This window comes from Prunus dulcis, chromosome 7 (assembly GCF_902201215.1).
Source record: "Prunus dulcis chromosome 7, ALMONDv2, whole genome shotgun sequence".
NCBI classification, from domain to species: Eukaryota; Viridiplantae; Streptophyta; class Magnoliopsida; order Rosales; family Rosaceae; genus Prunus; species Prunus dulcis.
In genome coordinates this window covers 19210448-19223018 of record NC_047656.1, presented here as the reverse complement: position 1 = coordinate 19223018, position 12571 = coordinate 19210448, and the positions used below count along the sequence as shown (strand labels likewise).

General features: G+C 37.7%; 2 protein-coding genes across 2 annotated transcripts; one reads left to right on the top strand and one right to left on the bottom strand.

The window, feature by feature from the left end:
• Positions 1-2893: 2893 nt before the first annotated feature.
• LOC117633626 (probable chlorophyll(ide) b reductase NYC1, chloroplastic) lies at positions 2894-6890 on the bottom strand. The gene is made up of 10 exons (XM_034367286.1): positions 6354-6890; positions 5813-5891; positions 5586-5721; positions 5155-5229; positions 4841-5033; positions 4598-4666; positions 4279-4418; positions 4010-4132; positions 3585-3777; positions 2894-3397 (listed from the first exon to the last, which is right to left on the bottom strand). Exons 1-10 carry the CDS (start codon positions 6711-6713, stop codon positions 3212-3214), a joined length of 1554 nt encoding a protein of 517 aa, XP_034223177.1. The 5' UTR covers positions 6714-6890; the 3' UTR covers positions 2894-3211.
• Positions 6891-8877: 1987 nt separating this feature from the next.
• LOC117633629 (protein CbbX) lies at positions 8878-12126 on the top strand. The gene is made up of 7 exons (XM_034367290.1): positions 8878-9182; positions 10006-10116; positions 10204-10302; positions 10419-10529; positions 10621-10924; positions 11062-11201; positions 11292-12126. The coding sequence occupies exons 1-7, from the start codon at positions 9045-9047 to the stop codon at positions 11826-11828; spliced, it is 1440 nt and encodes a 479-aa protein (XP_034223181.1). The 5' UTR covers positions 8878-9044; the 3' UTR covers positions 11829-12126.
• The last annotated feature ends 445 nt before the right edge of the window (positions 12127-12571 follow it).

Below are 12571 nucleotides of genomic sequence, written 5' to 3'. Positions count from 1 at the left end.
GAAAATGCTTTTATTAGAAGCATGTTCAAATTATTATTAAAAATTATAGTGCTTTTTTAATTATATATAATTAAACACCCTCTTTTAGCCAGGAGTGTCCTCCATATATATAATTTAATTATGGCTCAAGCAAGGGAAGGCAATATGAAAGTGAGCTGTACAATTTACAAACAGATTAACCCTATTAATAACGCTACCCAGATAACTTAAAAGAAGGCAATAAATTATGATAAGTCAAGGGATTAGGTGATCCTAATTGATCTGATTTGAAATTTTAAGCCTTGCATGGCTCTAGGCAGTAGCTGTTACTCTAAGTAAAAGACACACACCAGCTGGACACCAACAGCTAAACCATATACGACCAAGTTGACATGTTTCCTACACAAAAGAGTTATGCCACAACTCCAATTAATTATTTAATGCACTCTAAATCCTCTTCAAAATTGGGCAGTTGATGAATTCTAATTAACTATTCATCTCTCCATGCATTGTTTTTAAGTCATATGGAACAATTTGAACGGCCGAAGTAAGAGAAGCCAAGTGTAATAAGCAGCATGCATATGTAAAGTAAAACCACCCAAGAAGAGGAGGTTTGCCCCAGAAAAGAAAAACCCTAATATAAGCAAGAGAGAGAGAGAGAGAGAGAGAGAGAGAGAGAGAGAGAGAGAGAATAATTGTCCATATCCATGCGTGGAGCGTAGCAGGAAATGGTCCAATATTCGTGTGCTGTTGAGGTAGCACAAAAATTGCAGGCATGCGGCGGAGGCGGCTTTTAGCCAAGTCAAATTCCCAAAAAAAATGAGCAGCACTTGGGTCAATATTATTATCACATCTTGGTCTGCATTGCACTGGATTTGCCGGCGATTATTTCATGTTTAATTAAGTTTAGGATTATAGACAAACACACACCATGCCGTGGACATTATTTGTCTAAACATTGGAAGCTTCCCTCTAAGTCTCTGAGTATGGTACTTTTCCAATACATTGTTTTAAGTTCTCAATTCAAAGCCCAGGTCATAATTGTACCATATTGATGTGCTTTAGACAGAAAATGGAATCCTCAATCATTTTTAAAGAGTTGGATCTTTTGTCGCACACACCTTAATTATAATGTGATTCGTCACAATGCATTGCGTTCGACTCTTATACATCTATAATAATTTTATTGATGGAGAAGTCATACAATATGCATTGATTGTGATAAAATTCAGTGTGAGGAAGCCGACCAGTTACTTATAAAATATAATGAAGGGTGTTTCGTTAGGGAAACCATATGACACCGATAAAATGAATAATTTGGTACTAAAAGAAAATTAAGGGGGAAGAGAAGCAAACTGCCGGCAAATGCTTCAAGATACGGTGATGAGCTGGTGGACGTGGAAGGCAGACATATATTTTCATTTTTCAAACATGTAAGGCAGCAGTATAGTCAAGACCAGGGACATTTCACCTGACAATGTCATATTTTAAATTCCAACCACAAAAAAAGAAAAAAGAAAAAAAAAAGAAGCTGAAATTATATAAATAAAAGGAACAAAAACAATAATAAAAATGATTAATCAAGTGGGGCTGGAATTTGAATGGGATAGGAGGTTCAATTGTCGTGGCCTCTCACATGGCGATGGTATTATTGTATTGTAATTGATAGCTTCTCTCCTAATTAGTGCCATGACATTCGCTTTTTCTGTTTTGACTAAAGTGAGAGAAAGGCAAAATATTATGCTCTCTCAATATCCAGCTATCTGTTTTATTATATTAAATAATAAATATAATAAACTCGTCCTGCTAATCACCAGGGCTTACTAAATTTCCTACTACAATTCCTTCACATTTGGCATTAGGGTTTTAATTTATTCTTTTTCTTAGTGTGTTATTTTATGTATTTTTGTCAAATAAGGAAATGATTATCAACATGGCTTGTTGCCTTCAACTGTTTGTTAATATGAAGACGGCGTGATTCAATCATTGATTAGGTGTGTGTGTGAACACTCAATCTATTGTTGTATTTATATGACTCCAATGACAAAACAATCTCTTTCCCCTTGCTCTCTCCAAGAGTAACGCTAGAAGGACCGCATTTTCCGCTACGGAACAAAGACGACACAAGTCATTGGTTCATTATTCATGGTCGAAAAAAACTATGATGGTAGTGTTGTAATTTTTAAGTTTTTCGAGGCTTGTATGGTATTCAATTCATTTGAAAAGTCAAATAATTTTTTCTTCTTCTTCTAGAGTTTGAGTATTGTAGGGTTTTTCTTCTATATTTTGCACCCTATTTATCGGCTTAGATGTGCAGAGCCTTATAATATTTTCAATTTCAATTTCGATACTTGATCTTGGGCTTTGGCTCCAATCTCTAGCAAGATTGCCTCTAAAATCTTTTTAACATAGAGTAGACGTTGATCTTGGGATTAAGCTTGACATACTGAATTGTAAACCCCATCTGATTGAACAAAATCCATACTAGCTACAACTCTCAAGAGTGTTAACTTTTCAACTTAAAGTTGATTTTCTGGTTGAGTTTCGACCATATACACCGAAATCCATAGGAAATAACACAGAGAGTGTCACATCCCAAGATCGACTCTGCCGTAGCACGATATTGTCCTCTTTGGGCTCCCTCTCTGCCCGCACGGTTTTGTTTCTGGGACTGGGAGCTCACGAGCAACTTCCCAGTGTGTCACCCATCCTGAGATTGCTCTGGCCCCCAACTCGCTTAACTTCGGAGTTCCTACGACTCCGAAGCCAGTGAGCTCCCAAAAAGCCTCGTGCTAGATGAATGCTGGTGTGCACATATAAAGCACATCACCCCCTCTCTGTTGTTTGATGTGGGATCTTACACAGAGAGAGAGAGAGAGAGAGAGATGCATCATAGCGATTTTAGCTGCTACTCTTAGCATGTACAACTTGGAATCAAATATTATCATGAACTAATTAAAGTCTTTACATGGTTTTGCATAGAAAGCACACACGATTTGGATTTGTAAACGATGTGTAATAGTCAAATAGGCTTATGATGATCTACAAAGAATATGTAAAGTTTAGTGTCCGACCGATGCAGGGTAAAAAAATGGTACCCCGCCATTCCATCGGTAACTTTCTGTTGCATAGGTTGTTGTCCCAAGCACGGCAGCTGGTCCTTCACAAATAGCATCTGCCTGAAAGTTGCTGCTTGTGCGAGCGGTTTCAATTTGAAGTATGAGGGGAATCTTTAAGTACCAGGAAAGTTGCTGCTCGTGCTAGAAATAATTATGAATGCACAAACAACAGAGAGTGAGAAGACAGACACCCAAGTGTTCTCTGTGTACATCTCCATTGCATCCGTAAAGTAAAAACGCGTGCGGTTTTCAGCCCAGTTCCGAAGTCGGTCTGCTTCTGCTGCATATAATGCCTTGCCCTGCAAAGTATGCCAGAATCAGTTTTTGCTTGTTTCCAACTTGTAAATTAAGAACCATATCCAAAAGTAAGTATCTGGGTACGATTTTCCTGCTGCTACCATATTCAACAGAAGAACTCTATTTGTCACATTGCATGGACGGTAACATATAGCATATCTTACACTTCAACAAAAGTCAAAAAATTACCTGGTCATCAAACCATCGACCACGTCGAAGCCATGCAGTTACTAAAGCAAGTAAAATCCTAGGTGGTGTCAAGTAATTGATGGCCTTCCCCGATCCCTTTACAACCCGCATCCGTGGAACTAAAGTTCTAGCTACTGTTTCAGGAAGCTCGCATATGAAGTTAAACATTTGTTTATTTTTCAAAGAAGAGCCACTGCAAACAAGCAATAAAAAATTCATCAGATCCTAGCATGCACAAACACCATTTACACAGTAAGCAGTATGATCTGCTGGGGAAAACTCATTTAATGATGAGCCAGTGCTTGGACATTTTCTATATTTGAGCTCATGAGGGTGAAGATTCTCGTTTAACAACAGGCCTAGTGAATTGATATAAGTGAAACAAGAGAAGAAATGGACCACAGAGAACAAGTCATTCAGTGTACCTGAGAAGCAGATCTGTAAGAACCATGCCTGGAGATGCTGTGTGCACTCCTACTTTAGACCGCTTGCACTCCTTTAAAAGTGATGATTGAAGCTGTCTAAGACCACACTTCGTCGACCCATAGCTAAAGGTAAAGGTGATAAAATAGCATAAGTATCAATGTACAATTGTCATCTATCAGAAATCACAATTTCAAAAAAAATGCGTGACAATTCAGTCTCTTCCCACAAAAGAAAAAGCTATTCTCCATTAACAAGGCTAGGCACTCACACAGCTGTCAAAGGGGTACTTGACCCCCCAGAGCCTGCCCCGTCCATATTAAATATGTGCCCACCCTTAGGCTGATTTATCATTACACGCATAGCTTCTCGAGTGCAGAGTATAGACCCAACCAGGTTTGTCGAGACAATCTAGAAGGTATGAGCAAAGTTAGTTGAACAAGTTTGAAATGATTATATATTACAATGTAATGTTTCAGGGGCATTGTAGGGCAGCTGCATTTGCATTTTGGGGGGTTGGGGAGATGATAAAGCCAATCGGATGCTACATCTAACACTAACAACAATAAGAGCCATTTATTTACAAATACCTGTTTAATGTCTTCGTCAGTAAACTGAAGCAAGGGTCTAAATCCTTTATTTGCGCCAGCATTGTTTATCTGTCAAGGGGCTTACAAATTAGATGGTAAAAGATTTGAAGCTGCTAAAATATATGGATAATCAGAGTACAGCACATGAAGTCCAAGGCTGGAAATAAATTTAAAAAATATCTAAACACACTACCACCAAATGCAAAGTGATAAAACATCCACTAGAGAGCTTCAAACGCTTACCCAAATGTCAATATTACCGAGTTCACTAACAGCAAAATTTGCCAGTTTCTGCACATCGCCAGGTTCACAAACATCACATGCTATGCCAACCACTTTTGCATGTGCCAGGTGCTTAGAGGAGGCACCAGCACTGATCATACCTTCCCGTAGGTTTACCTCGAGCTCTCTGACAGTTGCTTGTACAGACTCAGGGCTGCGTTGACAAGATTCAGTAATTGGTTGAGGTGTCAGTAGTAGTATTTATAACACCATAACCATGGTACATAGATGTTGATAAGTCTATATACCAACAGATATCATAATCCAAATACCACCTTCGAGAAGTGACAACCACACGATCTCCAGAAAGAAGAAATTCACGAGCAAGTGCTTTTCCAAGTCCCCTTGTACTGTACCAGCCAATCAAACAAACAACAACAACATGAAAATCTCATATGAATTGGGGTTTTCTTAAGGAAAATTCATCCGGACATTGTATGAAAATCAAGTACGTAAATGGGAAAAGAAGAATAAAAGCATGCCTTCTTTCTTTTTATTATTTATTCTTAATGACCAAAAACCAATCATATATGATATATCTGCCCTATGCCTTGGCTTCCCTTCACAGTAACCATATTGCAATTATAAGAGATGATTCTTCGTGATAACATGGAATTACAAAGCCTCCACCTGTACCACCCCTCCTTACACTACAATTATAGGGCATCCGTTTTGTAACTAGGCAGAGAGAAGAGAGAGTATCTACCTTCCACTAATTACAACATTTCTTGGACCAGCTCGACAGTGTTCCTCTAAAACCATGTTAGCTCCTATCATCGTTCCAATAATAATTCCTCCGAGCCAGCTATACCAAACTAGCTCACTCAACTGACTGTCTCCACCTTCACAAAACTTCCCAACAATTAGAGGTCTGCATATGAAATATTGCTTTAGGACAGATAACAAAACTAAATAAGTAACATGCTTTCCAACCTGACAACTGAAACCCAATTGCTAGTATAACCCCAGTGCTCATCATGGTCACAATATATCTTCCAATTTGTACGGCAGCCTGATTGTTTTAGAGAGAAGCAGGGTTAGATACTCAGAAGCATCTCAAAGGCTTAAGAACAAGATAAACCATAAGAGTCCTATCATTAGGTAGCTGATTGTTTTGTTTTGTGTTCTTGTTTTCTCTAAATTTTTAGTGACAAAATCTTGAGGCTTAACTTCATTTTATTTATTTTTATGCCGTTTATAAGAAATGAATAACCAAAACCCAATTAACAGAAGAACCATTTAGAAAAATCATTTCCATTTGTCTCGGACCCCAATCACTGAAAGCTTCAAGATTCAAAATCTCAATCAACTATCTTTCCTTGGATTTTCTCAGCAACCAAACTGGTAAGTTATTCACTGTAGCAACAAAAGAAAACAAACACGTACTCAAACTAACCAAATCACAATGATTGAGCACAAACAAACATTAATCAAATCGAAGAATGAAAAATAAAAACCAGTAAACAACACTCACCGAGGAACAGACCTCCTCCAACTTGGCCACAGCTTTCCTGTATTCATCAGAATTTCTGGAACGCAAACCAAAACCTCCCAAAACAGTAGAACTCAAAGATTTCCAAATTCCACTTCCCTTCAAATTCCCACGCTTTCCCGCACTTTCGGCCTCTTTCTCTTCCACCACGTCCCGTCCATCCTCACCCCTAAACGACCTGCACTGCGTCAAGCAAAACCCATTACGCCCCGTGGGCAGTACCGAACCGGAGCGCCGAAAACCCGACCCGATGATGACCGTTGGGCCGGTTCTGTGGTAGTCTTTGAAGTTGAAGGACTCCAAGCTCTGTGGGCATACGTGAAGCCTTGCAACCATGGCCATTGGAGATAATACAGTGACTGAAAGTTCATCAAAGTGAGGCTCCAATCTTTTGTGAGGTTGTGTTCCAACTACTCTTGTACATAATCATTTCTTTCAATTTGAAAAGATTATAAGTTAAATATAAAAAAATATCTAAAGCCGTTTGGTTTTTTTTTTTTTTTTTGGCTGAGAGAAAATATCTAGTTATATTCGCGGGAGATTTAGGAGGAGCATTGGCGATGCAGCCAAGGAGGTTCGTGATGACCACACGTTGAAGCAACCTCATCTACTAGTGATCAGGTGACACGTGTCGTCGTGGGTCTGTGTCATCGTGTCGCTTTTGGGTTGGTCAGGTTGGGAAGCTAAAACCATCGAGAGGAGTCTTGTACTCATTAAACATTGATTGAGTATTGTAATTGGCAAGTGCCAGCCGTTGGATTAAGCACGAAATTGGGCCCATAATGTCCGGCCCATTTCGATACTGTCGGTGGACTGGGGCAACCTCTTTGTATAATGGGCATGGTTCGAGCTTTTTTCTACTTTGACTTAGGCCCAATCTCGGCCCAAGCCCGACCCAAATTAGAAAATTAGGAAAAAAGTGGACGACAGCTTGTGCTCTCACATTATTGTCTTTATTTTATTGTAAAACATTGTGGTCTTACGTTATTGTTAGTGCTCAATGATTATGATAATGAAATGAGTAATCATGAATGCATTATTCTAATTTAAAAAATTAACCAAATACAAATCACGTTCATCGCATTTTCTTTGCTGGCACCATCCATGCAAAACCATTGTTGGACTTGGGTTACCAAATTCTTACCTTCTTTATTATTATTATTTTGGCAAAATTATAGTAATGAGTCCCTGAACTAAGACCAAATTTTATTTTTCGTCTCTTATATTGTTAAATTGTTACGGTGATGTTTCAATTAGATCCCATGTTGCATCATTGGTCTTTCCGTCAACTTAGTTAAATTTTCTGTCAAAATTAAGGACAAATTGAAAAATTCATCTCTCTCTCTCCTCCCTTCCTGTGCACTCTCTCTCTCCTCCCCCCCTGTGCACTCTCCCTCTTACTCCGACGATTTCTTCTTTCCCCATTCTCCATGACTACCACCTGCAAGCTCCAACCCTCAAACTATCCCACAACCACTCTCTACCATAGCCGCAACCCTAGCAGCACCCACGAACCCAGAACCCCAACCCCCCAGAGGAATCGGGCTAGAGAGAGAGAGAGAGAGAGATTTGATTTAATTTAAAAAAAAATTTGTGCGAAAATGCATTTTTGCCCAAAGACTTGTCAATGCCATGTCATTATTTTTAACGGAAAAGTTGACTGATATGACGAAAATGAAGATTTTTGAAAGTAGAAGCATAACTAAAGTACCACTATAACAATTTAACAATATGAATGACGAAAAATAAAGTTTTGTCTTATTCCATGGACCATTGCTATAATTTTGCCTTTTATTTTTTATAAGAGATCGAGGAGGAGATTTATACAAATATTTATTGGGTTGTTAGAGGTTTCGAACTTCTGCTGGTGTGAGTGAAATTAAGCTATACCCCATTTGCCTTACCTTCTTTTTCTTTATTTACTAGAAATTTGAGTTTTTATTTTATTTTATTGATTTTCAAAATCTTTTTCTTATGAGATTGTTTTATGAATCATACAAGTGATAGTGTGGGTAAGGGAATCGAACAAACCTTTGAGTGATGAGTGAATGTCATTTAATACATGCGTTACAAATCTTTTTTAGGGATAATTTATATGAAATTTTTTAAAAACAAAAACACGAACGCTTATGTGTAACTGTTTACATATTTTATTCTAATAAATATCAAATTAGAATAATGTTGTAAACAAACTAAATTAGAATAATTAGAAGATCATTTTTCATCGGAGAAAAACTTAGTTGCAACGGAAATAATACGTGTGTCATAGCGTTATTAGTAGGTGATAGCAAAACAATACTATCTCGTTTCATGCAAGTGTTTCTCTTTTCGCTCGCTGGGCAATATTTGTAACGAGATCTAAGGTTTTTATTTTATTTTATTTATTGAAATAATAAGGTGTCCACCCCTTCCTTATGAAGGTCATAAGATGTTAGTATAAAATGAATAAAGTCTTGAGGGTTGAGGAAAAGAAAGGAAAAATGGAGCTGCTAAAAGTGTAAATAGCCAAAAATAATAATTGCAAAAAATAAATAGACGCGCATACTCGGACACCTCCAAAGTCTCTCCCTCTAAAATCTCTCTCCTTGTCTTTCTCAATTCATTTTCAACCATCTTTCTTTTGTCTGAAAGAGGAGAGCTAGCAAAAACCCAAGTACACAGAGGGAGGGAGGTATGCAGAGGTATCCAGATCAACGGTCAAGATCTGCCAAGCCCGTCACCATTCATGGCTACGCTCAGTCTGGGGACCTTCTTGGGTTTCAGAAGCTGCTCCGGGAAAACCCATCTCTTCTAAACGAAAGAAATGCCATCGTAAGATCTCTTTCTCTTGTATGTGTAAATACGCGAAATGGGATTTTCAAGAATTCAACTTCGTATTGAAAGTTGACATTTTGCAAATTTGGGTGCATTTTGTTTGATGGATTTTATGTCATTCTCATCATTAGGAATGTTTGCCAAGTGGGTTATGAAAATCTTGTGAATTTCACTCGTTGGATCATGTTTCTTAACAACCCTAATGTAGGATTTGGGCGCTTCAATCTTCTTATATTTGTATGTGGCTGTTGTTACAATTTGTTGGGAACTTGGGACTTCCGTTGTATAAAGGAAGGGAAACACTAACCTTTTTTTTCCGTAAATGTATTTGGTAGAGTCTGTCAAATGAAATGTAGTGGAATATGGTGAATTAAGTACCATATGATGTTTTGGTGTAATGAAGAGAAGGAATTGGGCTGGATCTAAGTGTGTTCACCGTTGGACGATGGATAAGGGAGTTTCTTTTCATGGTTGTCGCTAGTGGTGGGAACGAGCTTCTTCTCCACTAATTGAAGTCAATTGTACTTTCAGTTATGGATTGTCTGTGTGGCTAAATTGAAGATGAGATCCCATGCTTTATGTAGTTTTTCAAAGGCATATACTTCTTTGGCCAGTTCATAAACCTTTTCAACCAGAGAAAGCTTAGTTAAAAAAGGCGTAAAGAAAGATAGGATTAGCAGGTTTTATTTGAAGTTCCTGTTAGTAAAGCTATAAAGAACAGAAGGGCATTTCTTTTATTATTTGCTCTTTATTATATGCTTCAATGTAACATTCAGGTTAGGTTATTTTATCAGCTAATCATTTGTTTCCCTAAATGCAGATGGCACAAACTCCACTTCATGTTTCTGCTGGTTACAATAAGGCTGAGATAGTTAAATTTCTTCTTGATTGGCAAGGGCCAGATAAGGTTGAGTTGGAAGCCAGGAACATGGTAGGTAAAATGTTTTCTTTCTGGATCAGAATTTTGTCTTACACGAATTGTTTTGAAATTCAATTTAAAACATGTTGAGCTTTGCAGTATGGAGAAACACCATTGCACATGGCAGCTAAGAATGGATGCAATGATGCTGCACGGTTGCTTCTTGTTCACGGTGCTTTTATTGAAGCCAAAGCAAATGTGAGTTGCCTTTCAACTGATCATACGGTTTCTTTTAAGTTTTAGATTTCTAACTATTATGTCAATGTGTTATTCTTTTTATTTTTATTTTTAATTTTCTTCTTCTGTCCATGCAGAATGGAATGACACCATTACACCTTGCTGTGTGGTACTCACTTCGAGCAGAAGAGTTCTCAACTGTCAAAACATTACTTGAGTACAATGCTGATTGCAGTGCCATGGACGATGTATGGTTCATTGCATTTACTTGCAACATTCAATTTACTCAAATATAGCGCCTAAGTAAATGCTAATGATACTGTCTTTGAATTGTTGTAGGAGGGTATGACTCCCCTAAATCACCTTTCAAAAGGCCGTGAAAATGGAAAGCTGCAGGCACTATTACTGTCTCACTTTGAAGAGCAGAGGAGGAGAAGAGCAATTGAAGCATGCAGCGAAACTAAAGCTAAGATGGATGAACTTGAAAATGAATTATCAAATATTGTTGGTTTGCATGAGCTCAAGGTACAACTACGGAAATGGGCAAAGGGGATGCTTTTGGATGAGAGGCGTAAGGCCCTTGGGCTGAAAGTTGGCACAAGGAGACCCCCTCATATGGCGTTTCTTGGCAATCCTGGAACAGGTAAGCATTGCGTACAGTGGTTTCAATCTGGATGATTGGATCATGACAATGTTTCTGCCTTTTCTTTTCTTTTTTACTTTTTTAGGTTACATCCTCGTATTATCATCATTATATAATATAGTTAATGTTATCAACAGGTAAGACAATGGTAGCTCGAATTCTTGGAAGATTACTCCATATGGTGGGAATTCTACCTACTGACAAAGTAACAGAAGTACAGCGAACTGATTTGGTTGGGGAATTTGTTGGTCATACTGGACCAAAAACTAGGAGGAAGGTAAAACGTTGATATTTTTGAAATTATTTATGTTCTAGTTTGTAAGGCGAATACTCTACTGTGACACACTAATTATAACGTTATGCACAGATTAAAGACGCAGAGGGAGGAATTCTTTTTGTAGATGAAGCTTATCGACTAATACCTATGCAGAAGGCAGACGATAAAGACTATGGTTTGGAAGCATTGGAAGAGATCATGTCTGTCATGGATAGTGGAAAAATTGTAGTCATATTTGCGGGATATAGCGAACCAATGAATCGAGTAATTGCTTCCAATGAAGGTTTCTGCCGGCGTGTGACCAAGTTTTTCAATTTTAGCGACTTCAGTTCTGAAGACCTAGCAAAGATTCTCCATATCAAGATGAACAATCAAACAGAGGAAAGCTTGTTGTATGGGTTTCAGTTACATTCTTCTTGCAGTGTAGAAGCGGTTGCAGAACTGATTCGACGAGAGACAACAGAAAAGCAGTGTAAGGAGATGAATGGAGGTTTAGTGGATACGATGTTAGTTAATGCTAGAGAAAGTTTGGACCTTAGGCTTAATTTTGACTGTATAGACACAGATGAACTTAGAACAATCACCCTAGAGGATTTACAAGCAGGCCTTCGGATTTTGTCACAATGAGACAGATTTGGAATAAAGTAAAAACAAGAAGAAGAAACGGTGATAAGATCATAACCATGCAGAGAAAAGTTTTGCAGGTCTCCCACATATTGATTTGGAATATTTGTTTCTCCAGCTCTCTCTTGATTTCTACATGTGGTCATGAGGTTCGGCTGTTCTTTACTGCTGGAGATTGTAGTGGTATTGAGTATTTGCAGAAATTATTTTATTCGTTGGGATTTGATTACTTCCTGGCAGGTTTTGGTGTAATTGGCATTTTTTATATGTTAGTAGAAAACCATAGTTCAAAAGCTTTCAATGTCTCGTTTAGTTTTTCTAATGAATTAACAGATATCTTTGGATGGTGTGTTTACTAATCAGGAATTGAATTTCACTTTAGAAGCTTCACATCAAGGAATTGAAAAGTAAGTGGGGCTCACATAAAATTAGGAATTGAATTCCTGATTTTGAAGGAATTCAATTCTTGGATGGGATGTGGTATTCTAATTCCTGAAGAACTAATCCATTAGGAATTCATCTTTTTTACCCATAATATCCTCACACAATTTTCAAAATTCTAAAATTGCCATCTATTTTAACCTAACAACGAGAATATTTTAGTAATTAGTACCACTCATACTCTAATTCCATATGGTTTAGTAAATAACTTCAATAGGAATTCGGAATTTAACTACCCTCAATTCATATGATTTAGTAAACAAATTCAATAGGAATTCGGAATCTAATTCTCCTCAATCAAACTC

What these genes read in the sequence shown, in the direction of transcription:
- LOC117633626 (XM_034367286.1), bottom strand. Translation starts at nt 6,713, where the DNA reads ATGGCCATGGTTGCAAGGCTTCACGTATGCCCACAGAGCTTGGAGTCC. An exon ending in CTGACGAAGACATTAAACAG is followed by an intron (nt 4,419 to 4,597) that starts GTATTTGTAAAT and finishes CATACCTTCTAG; the next exon opens with ATTGTCTCGACAAACCTGGT. An exon ending in AGTACCCCTTTGACAGCTGT is followed by an intron (nt 4,133 to 4,278) that starts GTGAGTGCCTAG and finishes CTTTACCTTTAG; the next exon opens with CTATGGGTCGACGAAGTGTG.
- LOC117633629 (XM_034367290.1), top strand. Translation starts at nt 9,045, where the DNA reads ATGCAGAGGTATCCAGATCAACGGTCAAGATCTGCCAAGCCCGTCACC. An exon ending in TTATTGAAGCCAAAGCAAAT is followed by an intron (nt 10,303 to 10,418) that starts GTGAGTTGCCTT and finishes CTGTCCATGCAG; the next exon opens with AATGGAATGACACCATTACA. An exon ending in ATTGCAGTGCCATGGACGAT is followed by an intron (nt 10,530 to 10,620) that starts GTATGGTTCATT and finishes GAATTGTTGTAG; the next exon opens with GAGGGTATGACTCCCCTAAA.